The sequence below is a fragment of the Micromys minutus genome (assembly GCF_963924665.1).
Source record: "Micromys minutus genome assembly, chromosome: 1".
Lineage (NCBI taxonomy): Eukaryota > Metazoa > Chordata > Mammalia > Rodentia > Muridae > Micromys > Micromys minutus.
The window spans coordinates 71510791-71532069 of record NC_137969.1 but is presented as its reverse complement, the minus strand read 5'-3'; the positions used below and the strand labels follow the sequence as shown (position 1 = coordinate 71532069).

The 21279-nt window shown below is 39.7% G+C and overlaps 1 protein-coding gene across 1 annotated transcript; it reads left to right on the top strand.

The window, feature by feature from the left end:
• Positions 1 to 859: 859 nt before the first annotated feature.
• On the top strand, positions 860 to 20525 carry LOC308426297 (SH2 domain-containing protein 1B2-like; the record flags this gene model as incomplete). Its single annotated transcript, XM_080924034.1, has 4 exons — positions 860 to 993; positions 16375 to 16438; positions 18432 to 18594; positions 20488 to 20525. The coding sequence occupies 4 exons, from the start codon at positions 860 to 862 to the stop codon at positions 20523 to 20525; spliced, it is 399 nt and encodes a 132-aa protein (XP_080780160.1).
• Positions 20526 to 21279: the final 754 nt, after the last annotated feature.

The window sequence follows — 21279 nt, the reverse complement described above, 5'->3', positions numbered from 1 at the left end:
TACCTCTGTGGTTCTGTTTCAAGCTAACTGTTCTTTCTGAAGGGTGTTAGCCTAGGATGTGGTTTTTTCTTAAAAGGCCACCCCCAAAACACTCAGAGATACATTGGGATCTCAAATAGACAGTGTAATTGCTGGAAAACTAATAAATACTTTATATCAGTTTAAAACGATATTCAAGTAGTTTTCTCTGATGGATGCCCCAAAACAGAGATTCATTCTTGACAGTGCTATTAGGGCTAAGAACACATCGCTAGATGGGTCCTTATACTTATGGAAGAACCTATGATCATTACTGTGTTAAATGGACATAGTATAAAACCCAATGACTTATTATTATTGTATCCACAGAGCAGTATATTTCTCAACCTTCATTAGGGAAGCTTAATTTTGAATAGATGGCCATCAATGAAGAGAACAATTGGAAAAAGCCCAAGAAAAAAAAATGGATACCTGGTACCACAGGATTAGTGATATGGTCCCTAGAAAAGACAACAGTAGCTAGAAAGAGAGAAAACTTCTGTGAGACATGCTGTAAACCTAAGGAGTTCGACTTTAGTGTTGCTGCTGCGGCCACACAGCACTGACTGAGCTGAAAGGTGCACTCACCCACTTCTGTGAGTCACACTTGAGCCACCCACCCCTAGGCTGGAGTTTCATGGTCACTCCATCTCCCTCCCTTTTCATTTCCTGAGTCATGTAAAATTGACTGAACCCCACAGAGCAACCTCATTTGTTTCAGCCACACTGGAGAAAGAGACATTTCTTTTCCGTTCCTCTCTCTACTTCCCTCTCCATAGCTCCTCCTTGGCCTGGAATTGGATTTCAGGTTGACAGGACACTTTAAGCATAACAACCCTCCATGGATCTTCCTTACTATCATGGATGCCTGACCAAGCAAGAGTGTGAAGATCTGCTCCTCAAGGGAGGAGTGGATGGCAACTTTCTGATAAGAGACAGCGAGTCTGTGCCAGGAGCCCTGTGCCTCTGTGTCTCGTGAGTACCCTTATCTCATGCAGAAGAATCCTGATGGCAGCCTACACTCAGGGAGTTGTATCTCGTTCTACTTTGGAATGGTAATGAGTCATGTACTGGAAGGAGAGACAGAAGGATGTCTCTACTCAGCTTTTCTGTCTGCCTTCCTCTCTCAGTTGTGCATGGGACAAGGGCAGTGTCTGAGACAACAGAGAGGGTAGACAAGTAATAAAGAGAGAGGATGATGGGAAGAAAGAACTGACAGAAGAGCATCTTCTCTACATGTCTCTTTATGTGATGTGAGGAAGGCCATGAGTCCTTTTTTATAGCATGAAAGGTTGGTTGACTGCATTCACTTGTCATTTAAAGTGCTAATAATTCATACTTTTTCAGGTTGGTAAAGGGCTTTACCAAGCAGCATTTCTTCGTTTCTTTTTATCCTTTCATGGTCTCTTGGCTCAATCCATTGTCGTATGTAGATGAACAAATAGAGTAACACTGAATCCTTTATCATGCCTATTACAGACACCGAGGAAGATTTTATTCTGGGCCCTCCTGACAGGTGTAGAGATTGATGCAATGGGAACTTCTCCAAGGGAAAAAAATCATCTGTAACTCTAAATGCAGTATGAACAAGTATAAATAGCAAGGAGAAGAATGTGAGTCTGTGCATGGAGAAGAACTAAGGGGAATCTTTGGAAACAAGGAAAGCTGTATTTAACACAAGGAAAGACCCGATCAGATCTCATCTGGGGGCAGATGATGAGACTAAGAAGATACAAAGCTTTGGAGCTTTGATAAAACCAAATTTTGTAAGGAAATTTACAGGCAGGCATAGGAAGTCTGGGTGCTTGACTGAAGTCTGGGTGAACTAAGAATCATCGTCACTGGAGGAAAGAGCTCTTTTGCTTCTTAGAGCCTGAAGAAACATCAGAAGGCAAAAGTGATTGTCATTACAAGGTGTTACACAGGGAGGGATCTTTTTTTCCTTACAGGGTGCCAAGAAACTCCCTGGAAGGAGACAACATTAGGTGTATTTTAGCTTTCAAGCTGCAAGTGATATTCAGGTGATTGTTTGTTTGTTTGTGGTTTTGGTGTGTATCCATTGGCAGTCTATGTCACAGTCATGGTCTCCATGTAGTGATGTTAAGAGATGGTAGGATCTTCAAGAGATAGACCTAAGGGAAGACCATAGGTCACTGGAACTATTATACTTGGAAGGACCTTAGGGGACATTAATGTAGTTCTTTCTACAAATGTCATTATCAAATGAATAAGAATGACCCTCCTATCTCTCCATGTGGTGTTTCTCTCTGCTTGATGACATCTGTCACCATATGATACAGCCAAGAGGAGCCTCACATAGCCTGGGGCCATACTGAGCAGATGAGTGCTGAGGGCTGGGATTCAGAATCTAAAGCTGATGAGGAGAAAATACCGAAGCTGTGGGAGATTAGAGAGCTAAACCATTGCAGTTCTGGATGGGAGATGGGAAAGAACTACTTATGGTGGAGTGCAGGACAGTAGAAAAAAATGCAAGGGGATCCCAGAATATGACAAATCTTGGCCCATGTAAAGGGAATGCCACTTTGAGATGCTCTTTAATCTTGGTATTTATTTTCAGCTTCTCTGAGTTATGTCATCCCAGCACATATATTCATCTGAATCAAACATTTTAATGGTAAATACTAAAATGGTTCTATTGTTACCGGCTGTCAAAAGTCTCATTCCATGGGAGCCACACAAGTAGCCACTTCAGTATGGAGCCGGAGTACAATCCCCTAAATGGTTAGTTCCTAAGCCTGGTACCCACATATCTCATTCCAAGAGCCCGGTACTTGGAAGCAGACATTGATATTTCTCTCGGCACATCTCTCAATAGATACGGTTGTTATGATTATTTCTATAGGTTTCTATGGGTCAATTTATCTTATCTAGGTGGGCAGCTTATATTTTTGTCAACTAGTTGTAAGCTTATTGTGTAGAGGGATTGTGGATTGAGAATTTAACATATAAACCTGTTTGATAAGTTAGTGATTGTGGAGTCATGTTTTTACTGAGTGGTGGAGGACAGTGTGTGAAAACAACATGCTGGGGCGGTGGTAGGTCACCCAGGACAGAAGCAGCTAAAGAGGGCGAAATGAACTGCCTGGGTGGGAAAGGAGCTGAGTAGAGAGGGTGGCTTGCAGATCATGTGATAGCATCCAGGTGTGCTTGGCTCCACACTAGAGTGGTGTCCTCTGAATGGGACCACTGTGATGATAAATATAGAACTATTTTAAAATTCTGAAACAAAACATCATTTGGATTGTTTAAAAAAATAAAAGTAAGTCAAACGAGAAAGGTATTTGTTGAGCACCTTCACAGGACAAATCTTTACCCTCGTCTCTGCCCATGTCATGGAGGGACAGATGAAATAGCGTGCATGCTCAGTCATAAGGTTTAGGTCAAATGACCCCAGTGACCTTATTCCTGATTTGGTGATCACTTGTTTTTAGCATTAATTATAATTTTTATAGGCCAAGCACTGTGTTAGAGCCTCAGCTTCTGGATTTAACAAAGAGAACAGAAGCCAGAGCATAGTAGGGAAAATTAAGAACTGGACCTGTGGCACAAGTGATTGCTGTGATGATTAGGACATCATGGGGTATGATTGGAGCTGACAGCATTGAGTGACAGATCCATTGAGAAACAGAAAGCATCATATTGGTGCTGAGACTTGGAGAATGAGTGGAATCCTCTTTTATTTCATTCAATAAGCATATACTCTGTTTCTTTAGGTTTCAGGCATGGTTGCAAGCCTTGGAATACAGTGGCAAGTACTGGAGGAATTATCACTTTGCACAGATCCTCCTAGTAACTAATGTTATGTATAATTTATGAGGGTAATAAACAACTGTTCATTTCTGTTATTGATTGATTGTTTGATTTTGAATCACAGTCTCACAAAATCCAGGTAGGTTTTGAATTCACTATGTAACTCAGACTGGTCTCAAATCTAAAATTTTTCCTGTCTCTACCTCTTAAATGTTGTGATTATAAGTGTGTACCATTCCTAGACCTGGCAAACTGATCTAATGTCATATACATGAACAAACTCTTCATATATTATCATCTACTTTGACTTTAATTATGAACTAAGAGCTACTGAAACATGTTCTTGGTAGACACCTCAGAAATACATTATAAAGTACCCATCAGGGAACCTGAGTTGTGATTTTCTCTTCCAGAATCTTGCCATCCTCTTGGCACAGACAGGTCCTTTCTTTATTGCAGTATTTAGATTTCTGAGCTGTCCCAGGGCCAATGAATAAAGAATGAAAATTTAGAGATAAATGAGGAAAGCCAGGAGTTTATATTTATAAATCTCATAGTTTGGATTTCTAACCTAGGTTATAGAATAAAATTCTGTCTCAAAATTATAAAAGTGGAAGGAAAGAGGGAAGGAAGGAAGGAAGACAGGAAGAAAGGAAGACAGGTAGGAAAGAAGGAAGGAAGGCAAAAAGGTAGAAAGGGGAGGAAAGAAAGGAAGGACCATTTAGTCAGGCATGATAATATATTCCTGTAATTAATTCCAGCCCTTGGGAGGCAAAGTCAAGAAGACCAGGAATTTAAGGCCAAATTTGGCTCCATAGTAAGTTTGAGTCTAACCTAAGGTATATTATGTTATGTATGAATAAATGAATGAATGAATGAATGAATGAATATATGAATATGAGGACAGGAAAAGAAACTGATGAAAAGGGATGGAAGCTTCAGAGAATGTTTACCTTGCAGCTTGACAGGTACAGTTCACACAGACAGGACAGGGCATCTAATCTCTCAGCAGGTAGAGCTAGAAAACCTCAATGTGTGAAGTATGTGTATGTGGTGTGACTGTGAAAATGAAGAAATTGTAACTGGGTCTGCCTTTGCAACCTGTAGAGTAGGTTAGATGTTAGCGGGTGATTCATCCCTGGAAAGAGTCCATCAAGGGAAGGGTAGACTTTCTGTAGCCAAGGAGAGGCTGCAGGTGCTGTGTGCAGTGGGAGGAAGTGAGGCAATGCCCTTCTGTCATCAGAGACTCATTTGCAACTCCCAAAATTCTGAGAAAGAGTGGCAAAGAGTTCAGAAAGAAAAACAATAACCTGAACAATCTATGTTAATTAGGGCATATGCAAACTGTTCTTAAGTGTGCTTAAGAAATATGCAAACTCCTTTTAGAAAAAGCACAGGGTTGAGTGTAGTTCAGTGGCTTAGAACATGTCAAGCATGGACAAAGCCCTGAGGTCCATCACGGCACCCATGTTCAACTACTACTGCTAATACAGTTCCAAAATAAAGATGTAAAGGTGGGCATGGTGATTCTTGCTTGTGTTCTCAGCATGTACGAAGCTTGGATAGGAGGATGGCCACGAACTTGAGGCCAGTGTGAATTACAAAGTGAGTTTCAGATCATCCTGGAATATGGTGTGAGAGCCTGTTATGATGGCAAGAAAAAAATAAGTAAGGAAGGTAGGGCAGAGGGAGGGGGAAAGAAAAAGAAAGAAAATGATCAAAGGCACATCAAAACAAAAGCAGAACTCATTTTTTCTTAAAGTATATTTAAATACATACATCAGCAAGTGCTTTGCCATGCACACATTGCAGTTTTATGTATAGAAAATGACTCTCTGCATATGAGTTTTTTGTCTGTTTTTCTCTGTACATGCTGTGTGTGTTTGTGTGTGTGTATGTCTGTCTGTACATGTTACTATGGGGCCCGTATACACATGAAAATGTGTGTGTGTGGATGCCAGAAGTTAATGCCAGGCATCTTCCCCAATTGTTCCCCACCTTAATTTTTGAGACAGGGTGTCTCGTCGACCCGGGAGCTGACTGATTTGGCCAGACTAGCTTGCCAGCTGTCCTCGGTGGTCCTCCCCTTCCCTCTTCCTCCGTGCTAGTACAGGCACACAATGCCAGGCTCAGCATTCATGCAGGTGCTGGGGATCTGAACTCAGTCCTTCATGCTTGCACTGGAGCCCTTTACTAATGAGCCATCTCCCCAGCCCTACAAAGCTGCCACTGCCATCCCTTCATGACTGAGCGGCGGATTGTAATCCTTATAATTTATATATAGTTTTATTATGCCACACTCTTTACTCATCTAGTCTGAACCAACCAACAGCAAAAAAATCCACTGGCCAAACTTTCTGTTACCTCTCCTTTCTTCCTTGCTAAGTGAACCCACCCAAGGCACTTTGCCTTGTTTTGTGAGCAGATGAGGAAGTGACAAACGTGTATATAGCCTGCTAACCTGCCACTGCAGGCACAGCAATAACAACTGGGGACACAGGCTTACATGTTCGTAGCCAGTTGAGAATATATGTGGGTTATCCCAGCATCCGAAGAAAAATGTCTGCCAGGAGAAACAAATGTAGAAAATTCATATAATTTCTTCCCCTCTGCCCCATCTCTCCTGAAACATCTGTTCAATGGCTGCAGTTTCATGTGTCTTTTCAACTTTCTGAGGGCTTTGTGAGAAGGGATAATAAATGTGGTCCTACTATTCCAGCTTTGTTGGAAGCAGATGTTGTAATTGGTGCACTTTTAGTATTTACCATAAATACCTATATCAAATATTGTGCTGACTTACCTTCCAGTCCAATGTGTCAGATTCCAGCTGCTCAGAGATGCCCTACAAACTCAGTTCTCTGTTCTCTATAATCTTCTTCTTCGCTTTTATTTCATATACACTTTTAACAATCTTCTTCCTTCCTTCTTTCCTTTCATACAGTATCTCATTATGTGACTCCGACTTCCTAAATAGACTAGGAAGTTTCCTCAAACTCAAAGATCCACCTGCCCTCCTCCTGAGTTCTGGGATTAAAGGCATGAATCACCACATCCAGCAACTTCAACCTTTATTTCTCGGTCCACTCTTATCCTAGGAAGTTGGGATAAAAAATATCCATTTAAGATCCTTCTGCCATCCAATCTTTATTCTGATGCTATCTAGGAGTCATTTTGTTAATATATAAAAGCTACTCATTACCCCAGAGACCCATATATGTATCTATATATATATATATGTGTGTGTGTATACACATATATTATTTATTTTCATGTCTGTCTATAAATGATTATTAAAAATCAAAATATAGCCCCTGTCTCTAATTCTCCATTTTGTCTGATAAATTATATTATTAAGGTTGTTATTAAAATAGTAGTACAAAGTGATGAACCTGCTGCTTGTTTCAAATGAAGGCTGAATACATGCTTTTGTTCTTGTTTTTGACAAGATGGTTTGCCATCTACCTTCCTATCTATCTATCTACCTACCTATCTATCTATCTATCTATCTATCTATCTATCTATCTATCTATCTGCCATCTACCCATTTCTCTATGCCTATCTATATACCTAGTTACCAATCTACACTCTGGGTATATGCTGTGTCTCAGAATATTGGACACAGGTGTGTGTGCCAGCACATGTGTGTACATGTACTCATGTGTCTATGGTTTATTTTCTTATTTATTTATTTATTTATTTATTTATTTATTTATTTATTTATTTATTTGCTTTTATTCGGAGAGCCTCAGATTCTAGCTCTGGTTAACCCCAAGCTCACAGTAACCTTCCTTGGTTTTCCAAGAACCAGGATTATATATAGGTGTAGCATCATACCAGGTTTATGTTGTATCATCCACAGAATACAGGGTCTCACAAAAGCACTCTACCACTGAGCTAGGTTTTTTCTGTCATTCTTACTAATACTTTCACTCACTTGCCCTGGACTTTACTTATCCATACTTGGAGTTTGTCAACCATACTCATCCTGGCCCTTCCTGTCTCTCCTCTTCTTTGACCTTATTCCTTCTCCCAGCTCAGAGTTTTCATGTCTATATCTGGTTTGTATGTTTAAAATGTTATTCAGGATGCTATGTATGAAATAGTCTGAAAAGAGTTATGTATTACCATAGCAAAGTCAGGAGACACCACTGAAAGCATCTAAGACATCAGAACTTAAGGAAGTGATGTGATGTGGTTCAATCAACAGATGACATTATGGTACTCATCCAACACCATATACTATTGGACATAGAGATGACTATGGTTCAGCATGTTATCATGATCAAGAAAACGGAAATAATACTTGAGACAAAATCATGACTATTTCCCACTGTTTATATCAGATAAAAGCAAACTGTTTTTGACTATGTTAGTGTAATGAATTAAAAGGATACATGTATGCACACATACATGTTTAAGTAAAACATTTTTGCTTAGTCATCTATTATTATTTAATCTAGGAAAGAATATTCAGTTATAAAACTGTAACTATAAATACAATAATTGTTAATAAGCAATAATTTACCCACACTCCAAAATAAATTTAGGTTTTGTGCTGGTCAAAGACCCAAGTAAAACGAGGATGTGGGAATTAACACTACACATAGACCATTTCTTCCTGGGGTTTAGTATAGACAGCCATTTCTTTCAGAGATGGAATATTGGGTTTGAGTTATGGTCTTGGAAGATGGGATTGGTCAGCCCAAGGGAGACATGCATACAAGCAGCATATAGAAATAAAGGTGTTCAATGAAGAAGGATGAACTAAATGAATAATTAGAGTTCATAGATGTTAGAACACAGTACAGCCTGGAGAAGGTTTGAAAGAGGATCTGGGACACAGAGTACCCAACACAGGGGTGATGTTAGGGTATTCATCACATCAAGTCCAAGATAACTTATAGGTATACAAAAGGAGATGGGGAATAGACAGGTGGATAAACGAATCTGGGATTCAGGGGCATGTTGGAGCTAGGAACACAACTAAAACATAATTTGATAAAAATATCTTAACAGTACTCTGTTGTAGATTTCCTGCAGCTGTTTGTATTTTGATGTTAATTTCACTTCCCCACGAAGGGCTGCCTAGTCACATTCTCAGGTGACTTCATTAGAACCTTCTTCCCATTATAATTTGTAAAATAAAGGCGAGAGCTGGTGATTGGGCAGGGGAAGGGAAGGTGGAGAGAGAGGGTCAGAGGGTCAGAGGAGAAGGGGAGAAGGAGAGAGAAGAAAGAAGATCAAGATGAAGCTTGAGAAGGATGCGCTGTATCCAGGTGGACTTAATTAGCAGTAGGTAGCTATGAATATTTTAAGAATTTTATAGGCCTTTTATATGGAAGGGCAATTTGTATCTTTGTCCATTGTATGAAATCTCACTGAATAGAGGGTTTGTGGATGGAGAATTGAATATATAAACCTGTATGAAAAGCTATCAGGCCTTAGAGTCATGTTTGTGTTGGGCGGTGGGGCAGAAGCATCAACCAGGGTGGGCAGAGTAAACCGCCTGGGAAGGGAACCATGAGAGAATAAGGCTTGTGGACCGAGTGATAGAGTCCATGTGCATGGCTCCATACTAAAAGCAGCACCTGTGGAGTGAGACCTCGAGGGTCCAATAAAGAGATAAGCGATCCATTTTCAATATTTACTGCAACAGTAGTCTTTCTGTTCAAAAACAGTGCAGCTTTCTTTATTTGATGAACTTTCCAAGCCTCCTTGTAAGAGTTCTTCATATAGGCTCAGCACATTCAATGTAAGTCAAGAACTGCATACTGTGTCTGTATTAAGAGTCAGGTATTGCACTAGATGGATAAATCAGACAGTGTGATGGCCTTGAGGAACTCATACTCTAGCATAAACGACAAATGAGTAAGTGGATAATTGTAGTTCAGTATGTTAAGTGCTAGATTTGGATAGTAGTTGTAGTAGTAGTAGTAGTAGCAGCAGCAGCAGCAGCAGCAGTAGTAGTAGTAGTAATAGTAGTAGTAGTAGTAATAGTAGTAGTAGTAGTAATAGTAGTAGTAGTAGTTGGTGGTGGTGATATTTTTTCCAGAAGTCTGCGTCCTTTGCTCTATCTCAGTGCCAAAGAGTTATAAACTCACCTGCTTTATATCACCAGCTGTTTGTGCTGAGTCCTGGGAGACGAAGATGGCAATATATACCAACTGTTTTGGTATGTTGATTGTTACCATACTGTGACTTCATTACTATCTTATCATCATATTGTGATGGTTGGTTTTAATTGCCAATATGACACAACCTAGAATCACTTTGGAAGAGTGTTAAGAATGAACTAGATTAGGTTGATCTGTGGGCAGTTAATTATGTTAATTGGAGTGGGAAGGCTCATCCACTGTAGTGGCAGTATGAAGGTCAGTGTGCCCCAAAACAGGGTGATCTAGAGTTGAATCATATCCAAAAGCAGACAGAGAATGAATGAAATTGCTATGTGCTTGTTGCTAACTACCCATGTAATTTTCCCTATAAATTTGTCCCTCTAATTGAGTTCGGGGTCGACTCCTCTATCTCCTGCGTGAGATATGTGTCATCCCCAGAGCTCTGGTCTTCCTCCCCTCACCCTGAATAAACCTCTTACCAGATTGCAGCAAGACTGGATCTCTGTGAGTTCTTGGGTTCGTGTTCTCCTGGTGAGAACTAGAGTGAGCGGTTTCCCCAATACAGGGGTCTTTTCCTGACTATGGGTGTAGTACCAACTGTCTCATGCCCCTGTCATTGTGACTTCCCTACAATGAAGGACTATGAACTGGAACCATGTGATATATATAATAAATCCTTTCTCCTTCAGTTGCTTTTGTAATACTTTATCCAAGCAATAGAAACGAAAGTGAATCACACAGCTTTATAAGACCCGGGATTGTTAAGACAGTTAAGACACTCATCAGCATATTTCCCCACAAAAACCACTGACAATAATGTCCCTGTTTCTCTCTTTCAAACAATGGGGAAATTAGAAAGCAAAATCTTTTAGATTGACATCTGAGGTCAGTTTTCTAAAAGGTGTTTTCTGATTTTTGTTTTTGTTTTGTTTTTCTTTATTTTTTGTTGTTTTTTGTTTTTGTTTTTTAATGTTTAATAAGAACCTCCCCACCCTTGAAAGAATTACTAAAGTATACTCTTGCTGTCTGAATACTGAATGACAAGAGGTTGATGAAAAACTAATAGTAAGTAGTTAGGGTGTAACCTTTTGTTTCACATATTTGTCTTGTTTCTATAAGGATTAGAAGCTAGTAAACACTTGGAATCTTGAAGGCTCCTATCAGGATCATTACAGGCTTATGTAACAAAACCTGTACCTAATTCATTTATTTGTTCTTTCCTTACTTTCCTCCTTCTCTTTCTGTTGTTCTCTTTCTCCTTCTCCTACAGGGTCTTTCTACATAGTCCTTGTTGTGTTGAAATTCCTATGTAAACCAGGTAAGCCTCAAACAAGAGAGATCTGCCTGCCTCTGCCTCCTGAGTGCTGGGATAAAGGCAGGCACTATCATTCCTAATTTCTGTAACTTGCTTTTGATACTAAAATATTATTTTAAAATTCAAAATGTTCATGAATGGTCTTCTCAAAGTTGCATAAATATGACCAGATTATTAGAGATGAATAAGCAAAAAAGTGTTTTGGGGTGTGGAGCTTTTGTTTTACTGTTCCACAGGAAAGGGAAGTAAATAAATCTTTCAATAGCTGACAATCCTCTATTCAATAGATGAAAATCTACACCATGGCAAATACTCAGTGCACACTGAACCCACTCATAAGCCTCTCCTTCCTCCCTCTTCCTCTCAGCATTCCTTCCTTCCTTGACTTTCCCTCCCTTCATCCCTTCTTCTCTCCTTCCTTAGTGTGTAACCTTACATTTCCATTCGAATAAAGCCATTTTCTATCTTTTTTTCCCCATAATTGATAGAATAGTTGGTTTACTAACTTTTAAATAATTTTAAATGATAATATATTTGTGTGTGTATGTGTGTGTGTGTGTGTGTGTGTGCGTCCACTCCCAGTGGTGTCACATGCACATGGAGGCGTGAGGTTGATGTAGAAAATCCCCTGGAATGGCTTTCACCTTATTCATTGAGGCAGACCCTCTCAGTCAAACCCAGAGCTGACAGATGAAACTAGTCTTACAAAAGAGTCCACAAGGGACAAAGAATTGAGCATGCACCTACCACACTCAGACACCAATTTCCAACACAAAGAGATCCTTTATAAAGAAAGAGAGAATAGAGACAGGGTGGTTGAATCTGAATAGGGCAAAAACAACAGCAAGAGTCTCTGCAGTAGTTTTTAAGCAAAAATGAAGATGTCTGCACTAGGGTAAACTGGTAAGTCCTGGTTGTCTGTGTTAGTCAATGTAGTCAAATAGGAATGTGGATAGCTAGACCTTGGTAGTCAGCCTCAGAAATGAGGAAATGACCAAATATGGAAGTCTAGTGGCTTAAAGGAAAGCAGGAAAGGGCATCCTGCCAGCACCTTGTTTGGTCATGTTAGAGCCCTTCACTAACCAGAAAGTTTGGTCTTGTAATACCCTGTCTCTGCCTATTCCTTCTGAGGCTAGAGTTACACGATGTAAGCCACACCCAGGGAATCCAAACTCTAGTCCTCATATTTGCATTGCAAGTGCTTTAACCCAGCTTCCTAGACCCCATTTTTGTAATTATTTGTAATGATTTTATTTAACCATACTAGAAATAATTAGATATTTTATTACTTTATGCTTTTACTGGGTTTATATATTCATGACTTTTTAATATTTTATTTTAAAGATGTATTTACTTTTAGTGTTTGAGTTTATGCCTGCATGTGTATATGTGTACCACGAATGTGGCTGGTGCCCACAGAGGACACAGAGAGAGCGAGTTAGACCCCTGGACCTGAAGTAAAGATGGTTATGAACTGCCATGCAGGAGCTGGGAACTGAACCTGGGTACTCTGCAACTGCTCTTAAGTGTTGAGCCATTTCTTCAGACCACTTTGAAATATCTTAAATAAATTAAATGTTCAGGTTCACCAATCTTTACTTTTAACACATGATCAAATGTTGGCATTATCTGCTTTGTTTAAATAATGCTGTCTCGTAAGATACATTTTCTAATTTTATTAAATTTTATCAAACTGTTTTCACAGATATTATACTACATAATATATTGAACTTTTTCTAAGGCTTCCTCACAGCCATTATTTTGCATTAATAAATTCTTTCATCTCTGCCAGTCTGGTATGAGATGAGACCTCAGTGCTATTTAACATGCATTTCTCTGGATGGTAGTAACATGAAACATCTTTCCTGTGTCTACTGACAGCTTGTCTTAGTATTTTCCCACACATTAGGGCTGTAATTGACTTCTCCTAATTGTCAGGAAGTTTTACTTCCTAAGAGCCTATTCTGACAAATTGAAGCTTTAATTAATTAAACAAACACACAAGCACAGTACTCTGCTTTTACTTTTTACAATTAGAAATAAAGTTCTTTCTTGCCTGAAGGTCCTTAAGTGTTCATGATACTTATCTCTCCATAGTTGAATGTGTTTCCCCTCATAATAGAGTCTTTAGAGTATAGAGCAGAGATCCCAGTTCATGTGTTTCCACATGAAAATGATGCCACTTGTGGACTGTTCCCCTGCACCAACCTGTGTTGGCAGTGTCATTTATCAAGCCACCATCACACACACAGACATATACCTGAGCTAGTCTATGCTGGTAATATCTTTCTCCTCAGAACGGGCTTCTCACTAGCTCTGTAAGAAGCTTTATGATCTATTGGGTGGGAACCACCCCCCATATAAGCACACACACACACACACACACACATTCTCTCTCTCTCCTTCCCCCCCCCCCCCGCCCCTCTTTTTCTCGCTCTCTCTTCCTCCAACCCCCTCCAGATTTTTTCCTTCTCTGAAATTGGCCTAACAATTCTTAGCTTTGATTCTGTATGTGCAGAGGAGTGACATGTTCTGACTCACAGTGTATGGCAGGACTCTGCAGGCTGTTGAGTAGAGACTGGTGAAGTCAGAGAGAGGGAGCATGGAATGGCTTGAGCTGTGTCCTTGAAGAGATGAAAGGGGAAATAGGGGAGCCTTCTTTGGAGAGCCACATTCACAGTCTGTGCACAGTGACAATGGCAGAGAACCCGAGTGCAGGCTTTGATGGGTGCAGGAATGGCAGTGACAGGTGTGGCCGTGTATCTCAGAAGGGTCCCTGATGACAGCTGGGAGTGGACGGCTGGGATTCTCTCTTGATTGTTATCACCTTCTCACTCCCGGGTTCTCTGATGACTCACTGAGAAGATGCAAGCAATCAGAGCAGATTGAGACTCTCTCTCCCTCTACTCAACAGCTAAGAGCACTGGCCAACGTTGGCACCACACAAGTATGTGGTACACAAGCACACCTGCAAATGCCCACATACATTCCCTTTAAAAAGCATAAGATTGGTTTAAGGAGGAAAAACAAGGTAGAAAATTGTTTCTGTAGAGCATAAGAAAATAATTGATTCTATGGAAATACTAAGAGTTTGAGTGATACCAGGTGGTAGAGCATACCAGGAATCGTAGCATTTGGGAGGAATAGGTAGGCAGATCATGAGTTCGAGACCATCCTAGTCTATAAGGCTAGATCCAGCACAACCAGGACTGCACAGAGATACACTCTTTTGAAAAACAGAAATAACATCAGCAACAAGAAAACATCAAGAACAACAAAAACAATAAAACAAAAAGTAAAAACGTGTGATTGAAAATGGCCATGGTGCCTCAGAATTTCGGAAGCAGATGCAGTCAATCTGTCTAATCTAGGCTAGCCTGGGCTATCCAGTGAATTCTAGTTTAATATGGTTACATGTTGATAGACTCTGTGTTAGAGAGGTTGGGGGAGAGTAGGGGGAGAGAGAGAGTGAAGACAGTCTAAAAGCTAGAAAAAGACAGAACTGTGTTTTTCATTTAGCTATACAGAACAGAGAGTTTAAACCAAGGTTTAAAAGATAGCAAAAACATTCCAAATGTAAATGATCCTTGATTTACAACAAAATTATGTCTCAGTAACCCCATGTATGTTGAGTATACTATTTAAACCACACACACTGTGCCATATATACCAAACAACGTATCTTCATAACACAGAAAACTGGTTATTTCCCATCATGATTGCAGGTCATTATGGCTCAGTTTCTTGAGAGATAGATATAGCTTATTGATTAAAATCTCAAGATCTGAAGCATAATTTCTACTGAACATACGTTATTTTCATAAACATAAAGAAATCATAAAATTGAAGTTTATAGGTCATCCGTTATGTTAGCCGATACCTCCTTATACATTTACATACAGCTACAGTGGATATGCACTGAGCCTGGCAGAGAGGTAGAGGGGAGTGATAATATAAGCTGCTGGTGCTGAGCCACTGAAGGCAGGACGTGAGAATCCTGGATTTATAACGATGACCAAAAACATGGATTACATGTCCAGATCTCAGTCTTTCACTTAGGAAAGTCAGGGAAGAAACTTAAGAGAGAGAACAGGCAGGAATCATGGAGAAATGCTGTTTACTGGCTTGCTCCTTAGGCTCGTGTTCAGCTACCCTTCCCCGATTGCTACTTTTAAACCATCACATCTGGTATATTTATCCCTGTATGCATTTACATAGGATATCAAAAACAATAGTTACTATTAAAAATGAGCAGAAAATGTAATTTGTGACTAGTAGAATTTTGTTTCTGATTATCAACATTCAAAATATTTCATACAGTCTTGATAATGATGCACACATGACTCTGAAATAGCTCACCTTTTCCTCTAGGTAGTCACAGAGAAATGACCTCCTTCAGTGGTGAACACTAAAAGATGTTATTTTGTATTTGCTATTGTAAACACTGAGACAAAATCATTTCTGTTACAATTAAAGAATATGCCCTTAGAAATTTAATACATTCATATAAAATATACATCAGCCTAAACCAGAGAAATAAGAATTATAGAGTTTGAGACACCTGGGAAAGACCACAGACTCAATCCAGATTATAATCAGTCAAATGGGAAAAAAAAAAACTGTTTGCAGGACAACAATCTCTGAGTCAAACTTGAGATTGCCTTGAGAAGTGGGTGAGGGGAAGGTAGTAACAAGGTCCTGACAAAGGTCAGGTAGTAACAAGGATCTTAATTTTTTCCCCTCTTCTTTGCTAGAGAGAGTTCACACTTCATCATCTTTAGGAGGCTCTGTGTTTCGAAACCAAACGTTTCTGTCTTTCAAATTCAGAGGAGAAGGTCTAGGAAAGTCCACTGTCTTCTTGGGATTTAAGACTGAAAAACACATTGTGTTTAAAGAATAGAGACAGCCATCATGGAGATTTGTATATAAGAACCTTATGATTCCACACTGGAGAGATGACTCAGCAGTTAAGAGTACTGATTGCTGTTCCAGAGGTCCTGAGTTCAATTCCCATTGTAGCTCACAACCATCTGTAATGTGATCTGATCCCTTCTTCTGTTGTGTCTGAAGACAGCTACAGTGTACTCATATACATAAAATGAATAAATCTTAAAAAAAAAGAACCTTATGATTCACAGAGCCATTTTCCCACAGGTTTCAAAAGTTTGTCTATAACTACAGAATCTTCAGAGAGAAACATGGATATTACATTATGGAGGTAAGACTATATAAGGACTGCGATAGCAATGGTGTGGTGATTAGGAAAACCTGAGGTAATCACTTATATCTTTGGTGTGACCACATAGAGGCTTTCAAGAACATGAGTGCCATCCCAAGGTTGATAATCAGTGAGCTTTGTCTCTGAGAAAAACAGGCCAGTGTGGATTTGTGTTCCCTGTTTTAATAAAGCTGGCTGTTCCTCCAGACCATAGAGGTAGCTACACCTACTCCTGTACAGGCAAAACAAATGGACCTGGGCTGCATTTAAAACACTTTCTACAACTATACGGTGTTGCCAAGGACCAGCCTCGGCTTGCAGAGGGTTTCTGAAGAAGGGTTGTTCAGGTGCAGCAAAATGAGTAACTTGAAGTAAAAGTGTGGGTACAAGCTGACAGCCTATATTTTGCTTGAGACAGCTTTCTCTGGAGATCTCCAGACAGCTCAGATGTCCCAGAACAACGCCCAGTCTTTTGTTTACATATCAGTTCAATCTTCTACTCCAGTTTCCCCTTTGATTATCCTACCAAACAGCATTTTTTTTTTCAACTTTAGCCACTTGACTCCTAGGAAAAGACAGCAAGCCCTTTAAAAAAAATTGCAAACGAATTCAGATATCTGCCTGCCTGCCTTTGTAAGCACAAACAATAAGCTTAGCTGAGTGGGATCCCATCCAGAGATTACCCTTAAAACCAGGCCTGGACTTAAATTCATTCATCCCAAACTGACCTTGAAGTCAGTAATCTATCTGCCTTTGTATCTAACAAGCTGTAAGATAAATATATTTTTATAATAAGCTGTGATGTGTATGTGTTCACACCTGTGTGTACACATACATGTATTTTAATACAAACAAGCCTGTCACCCAGCTTCTGTCAACAACCATAGAGGGTCACATTCAGCTGCTGGCTCTGCTCCAGGGGTGGGAAAAATGTCCCATAGTCCTTCCATAACAATGCAGAACTGAGCATGGTATGGCATATGTATTTAATCCCAGGAATCAGGACGGAGCAGAGGCAAGCAGTTCTCTGAGTTCTAGGTTAGCCTAGTCTACAAAGTTAGTTCCTGGACAGAAAAACCCTGTCTTGAAGAAAAAGAACAAAAACAAAACAAAACCCCACCAAAACATAACTCTTTTTAGATTAGAAAATTAAACCATGTTCCAGGATGGAAGAGGAAAGGGCAAACGTGAAGAAGCTCAAATGTTCAAAAGTTAAGCATATCCACAGCTGTCTGAAAACAGAAAAGGAGACATTAAGCAGCTGTATCTTGTAGGGACTCCTTTAGTTTTTCTGATTTACTGTGAACTCAATAGGGAAATGTCTTTGCTTCTTTTGAATTTAGTTATCTGTTTTAGGAAGTAAGTATAACAAATGTAATATAATTCTTAATTACCAACATAAGATCTGAAAATACACCCTGATAAAGGTCTTCAATATGATTTCGTTCACTGTGAATATCAGAACAACATTAGAACATACAACTATCCCTAAAATACTTAAGCATCTATTGTTTCATTTTTTATACAGGACACTCTTAAGGCAATTGGTAAAACTTAATTTTAAAATTCAAATAAGATCAGTAATTAGTACTTCACAAAACATAATTGTCTCATTTGAAACATAAAAATATGATAGTACAATGTCTTTGCCTTTTGGACTACTAAAGTACATAGAATTAGACAAATGGCATGCTTTCAACTTGACTCCTCAAATATTTTTAATATATTTTGAGAATATAATATGTAATTATGTAATATGATAGGCAGTGTTGCCTCTGCCCTTTCTTCCCTTCAGACATGTATATACTCTTCCAATTCATGATCTCTTTTCCTCTTCACACTTTCTGTTTTGTTTCGTTCTGTTTTTGAGACAGGGGTCTACTGGCCTCTTACTCTCTGCTTGTCAACTCTTAAAGCATCCATGAAGTTGCAAGGAATGTTACATTTTACCCATAGTTTCACAAGGAACAGTGATCTTCTTATATCTTTGCAGAAAGAGTCCAGTACTCCAAAAGAGGTCTTTGCAAACCTAGAGGAATTAATCTCCAAATTTAAAACACCAGGTCAAGGAATGGTGGTTCATCTTTCAAACCCAATAATGAGACGGAGCTTCTGCCCAAGAGGGAGAAGATTGAAGTTAAAGCTGAGTATTTATGGTAAGAGCCCTGACAAGGGGTCAGAGGGATCCCTAATTCCATATTCATGCACGGCCTATGCTGCAGAGTCAATGGAAATTGACAACTTGTTCTCTGACATTATTCTAAAGACCTTCATCCTACCTAGTACAATTTCTACTATGCCAAGATACAGCAGCTTCTGTATCTGAACATGTACTGAACATGAACAAGACAACCAAGTGTCTACACTAAGACGGCCAGGAAGGAGATGGGGAAGGTCCAGGGGAAAAAAAGGATAACTATGAATTCATTCTGTAACAATATGTAGTCCACTAAAGTTTAGAAATAAATTCACATGTGGACAGGTTTCTCTGAGAAAATCATGTCAAATCCCCTACCAAGGCTTATCCTGTTATTTTTCCCTCCATTTTTTCCTAAGCACTCATTTATAAAATGATCAGGGACAAATTATTTCACATATATTTCTAAATTATGAAGGCCTTGAGAATTATGGGGGATAATCATATTCATGACGGAAGTCTGTTCATAGAACTCTCAGATCATATGACAAGCTTACCCTTACCTTCATCGTCTACCCATTGTGCTGCCTTTTGAAAGAATCTAGCATCTGCCCATTGAGTTAAATTTTGAATTAAACAAATACAACAAGAGACATTTCTCTGTTTCATCCTGCATGAGAGGGATTCCAGTTGCCTGTGGGCAGCATCTGTGCTGACAGCACATCTGCTAACTAGGGAGAAAGGTGAGGATCCTGAGTTCTCAGGGAGCCTGCAAGCATCCATAGCCACTGTATTCTGTCTGAGCAAAGTTACTCTTTAGGCTGCTGAGGTGTCTCATTCCTCTAAAAAGATTTTTGTGGAATTATAATGATTAAAATGAAACCTGACCCCCTACTCTTTTTAGTTGATTCACCACCATTCAGGGTATTGTGTGGTCATTATGATCTGATTATCGTCTGTAGACCCAGCCTCAGAAATAGTCCCCCTGCCTTTTGCCAACAAAATGTATAAAATTAGGAAACACTAAAAGGTCTCTAGAAATAATAGCCCAGTTTGTAAAGTGCTTGTCTTGCAAGTGCAAGAACCTGAATTTGATCCTCAGAAGTGATGGTTTTCAGAATCTGGACATGTTGGCACATGGCTATAATCCCAATGTTGCAGAGGCAACAACAGGTAGATGTCAGGGGTTCTTTGATCATGATGAGATCCAGGAGAGAGGAAGACCCTATTTCAAAAAACATGGTATATGAAACCTGAAGAATAATATATGAGGTTAACCTCTGGTCTCCGCACACAAAGGTACTCATGTGCACATGCACCTGTACAAGCATGCCTACAGACTTACTCAAAAAAGCATTAAGGGAGATAAAGCGTAAATGTATCAAAGTCAGATGCTTATGCAAATCAAGATGATTTGGTGGTAGTGATTGTTATGGTGATAGTGTTGTCTATGCTTTAATAAAATGTTATCAAATCCCTGGAAGGCAAATCCAAATCTAGAGAGATTTTTCCCAAGAACTGGACATGAGCCTTAGCATATCAATTTTGCAAGCTTGGTCAGACATGATAGATTATGCCCCAGGTACCCAGTTACTAATGGAAAATGTCTTCCTAAGGCTGAATTCTTCCTTCCCTTCCTTTTTCCTCGTTGGAACAAGATTCAAGCAGTGGCACTCCAAGGAAGGCATGGGATTCCCATTGGTGAAGGCAGATACTGAGTCATATAAACTGAGGTTCCACTTGGCACAGAATCCCTCTTTGGTCATGAAAGCTCCTAGTGGTACTGCAGCCATGGAGATGCCTCTCTGATGTGGCATCAACACTGCTTTCTGCCTGGTCTTTCCCTCCAGTGGGGCTGGCTGATGGGACTTGGAGGTTTGAAATGTCATGGCTGCCCTTTGCTTTTTCCCAGAGAACACTGATGAGGAGTATGTGGATGTCTTGCCTTGAAGACAAGGACATTGGACAAGGCAGGCTAGAGCTCTGCTCTCTGCTCTCTGCTGCCACATCTGCAAGTATGAATCTAAATGCCAATTTCTATTGGGCCACTGAGACTGATTCATATAGACCCTCATATTCATCTGTTCTGCAGCCTTGGAGGAGTAATTTCCCACATGCTTGCTTTCTGGAACACTCCTCAAGAGGCTCCAAAGTCACCACTTACCTCTTACTACCCTATCTTGTAATTGGACAGCCATAACCCAGTCTCCTGTCTGTTTAGTCTCCCCTGCTTCATGGCTGACAACTTCCAACAATGGGAAGTAAAGGTTTATACAGCAGAAAGAGTATTCAACAGTGACCTCAGAGTTCCCATCCTATGACCCTGTGACTTTGGAGAAATTACCACCTCATTCTCAGCATCTTCATTTATTAAACACTTGGTTGATACACATTACTTAGACCCTCCATTGAGCCTGGTTATGTCAGATGGATCAGGGTTATAAACAGCAGGATCCAGGTCTAAGGATACTGAGAGGAAGCAAACAGGTCCTCCCCACCTGTGAGGTTATGGTCCTGAAGGATGTTATGACCCACCTGTCACTGCAGGTTTTTTCACGTGAGCTCCAGTTACCCAATAATAACTCATTGACTTGTTATTTATGAATTAATTCCTAAGCCTTGAAATAGAATTCTTACATATATTGTAACTCATTTAACCCATGTATACTATTCTATGTCTTTCATATGCCTGGTTACCTCTCGT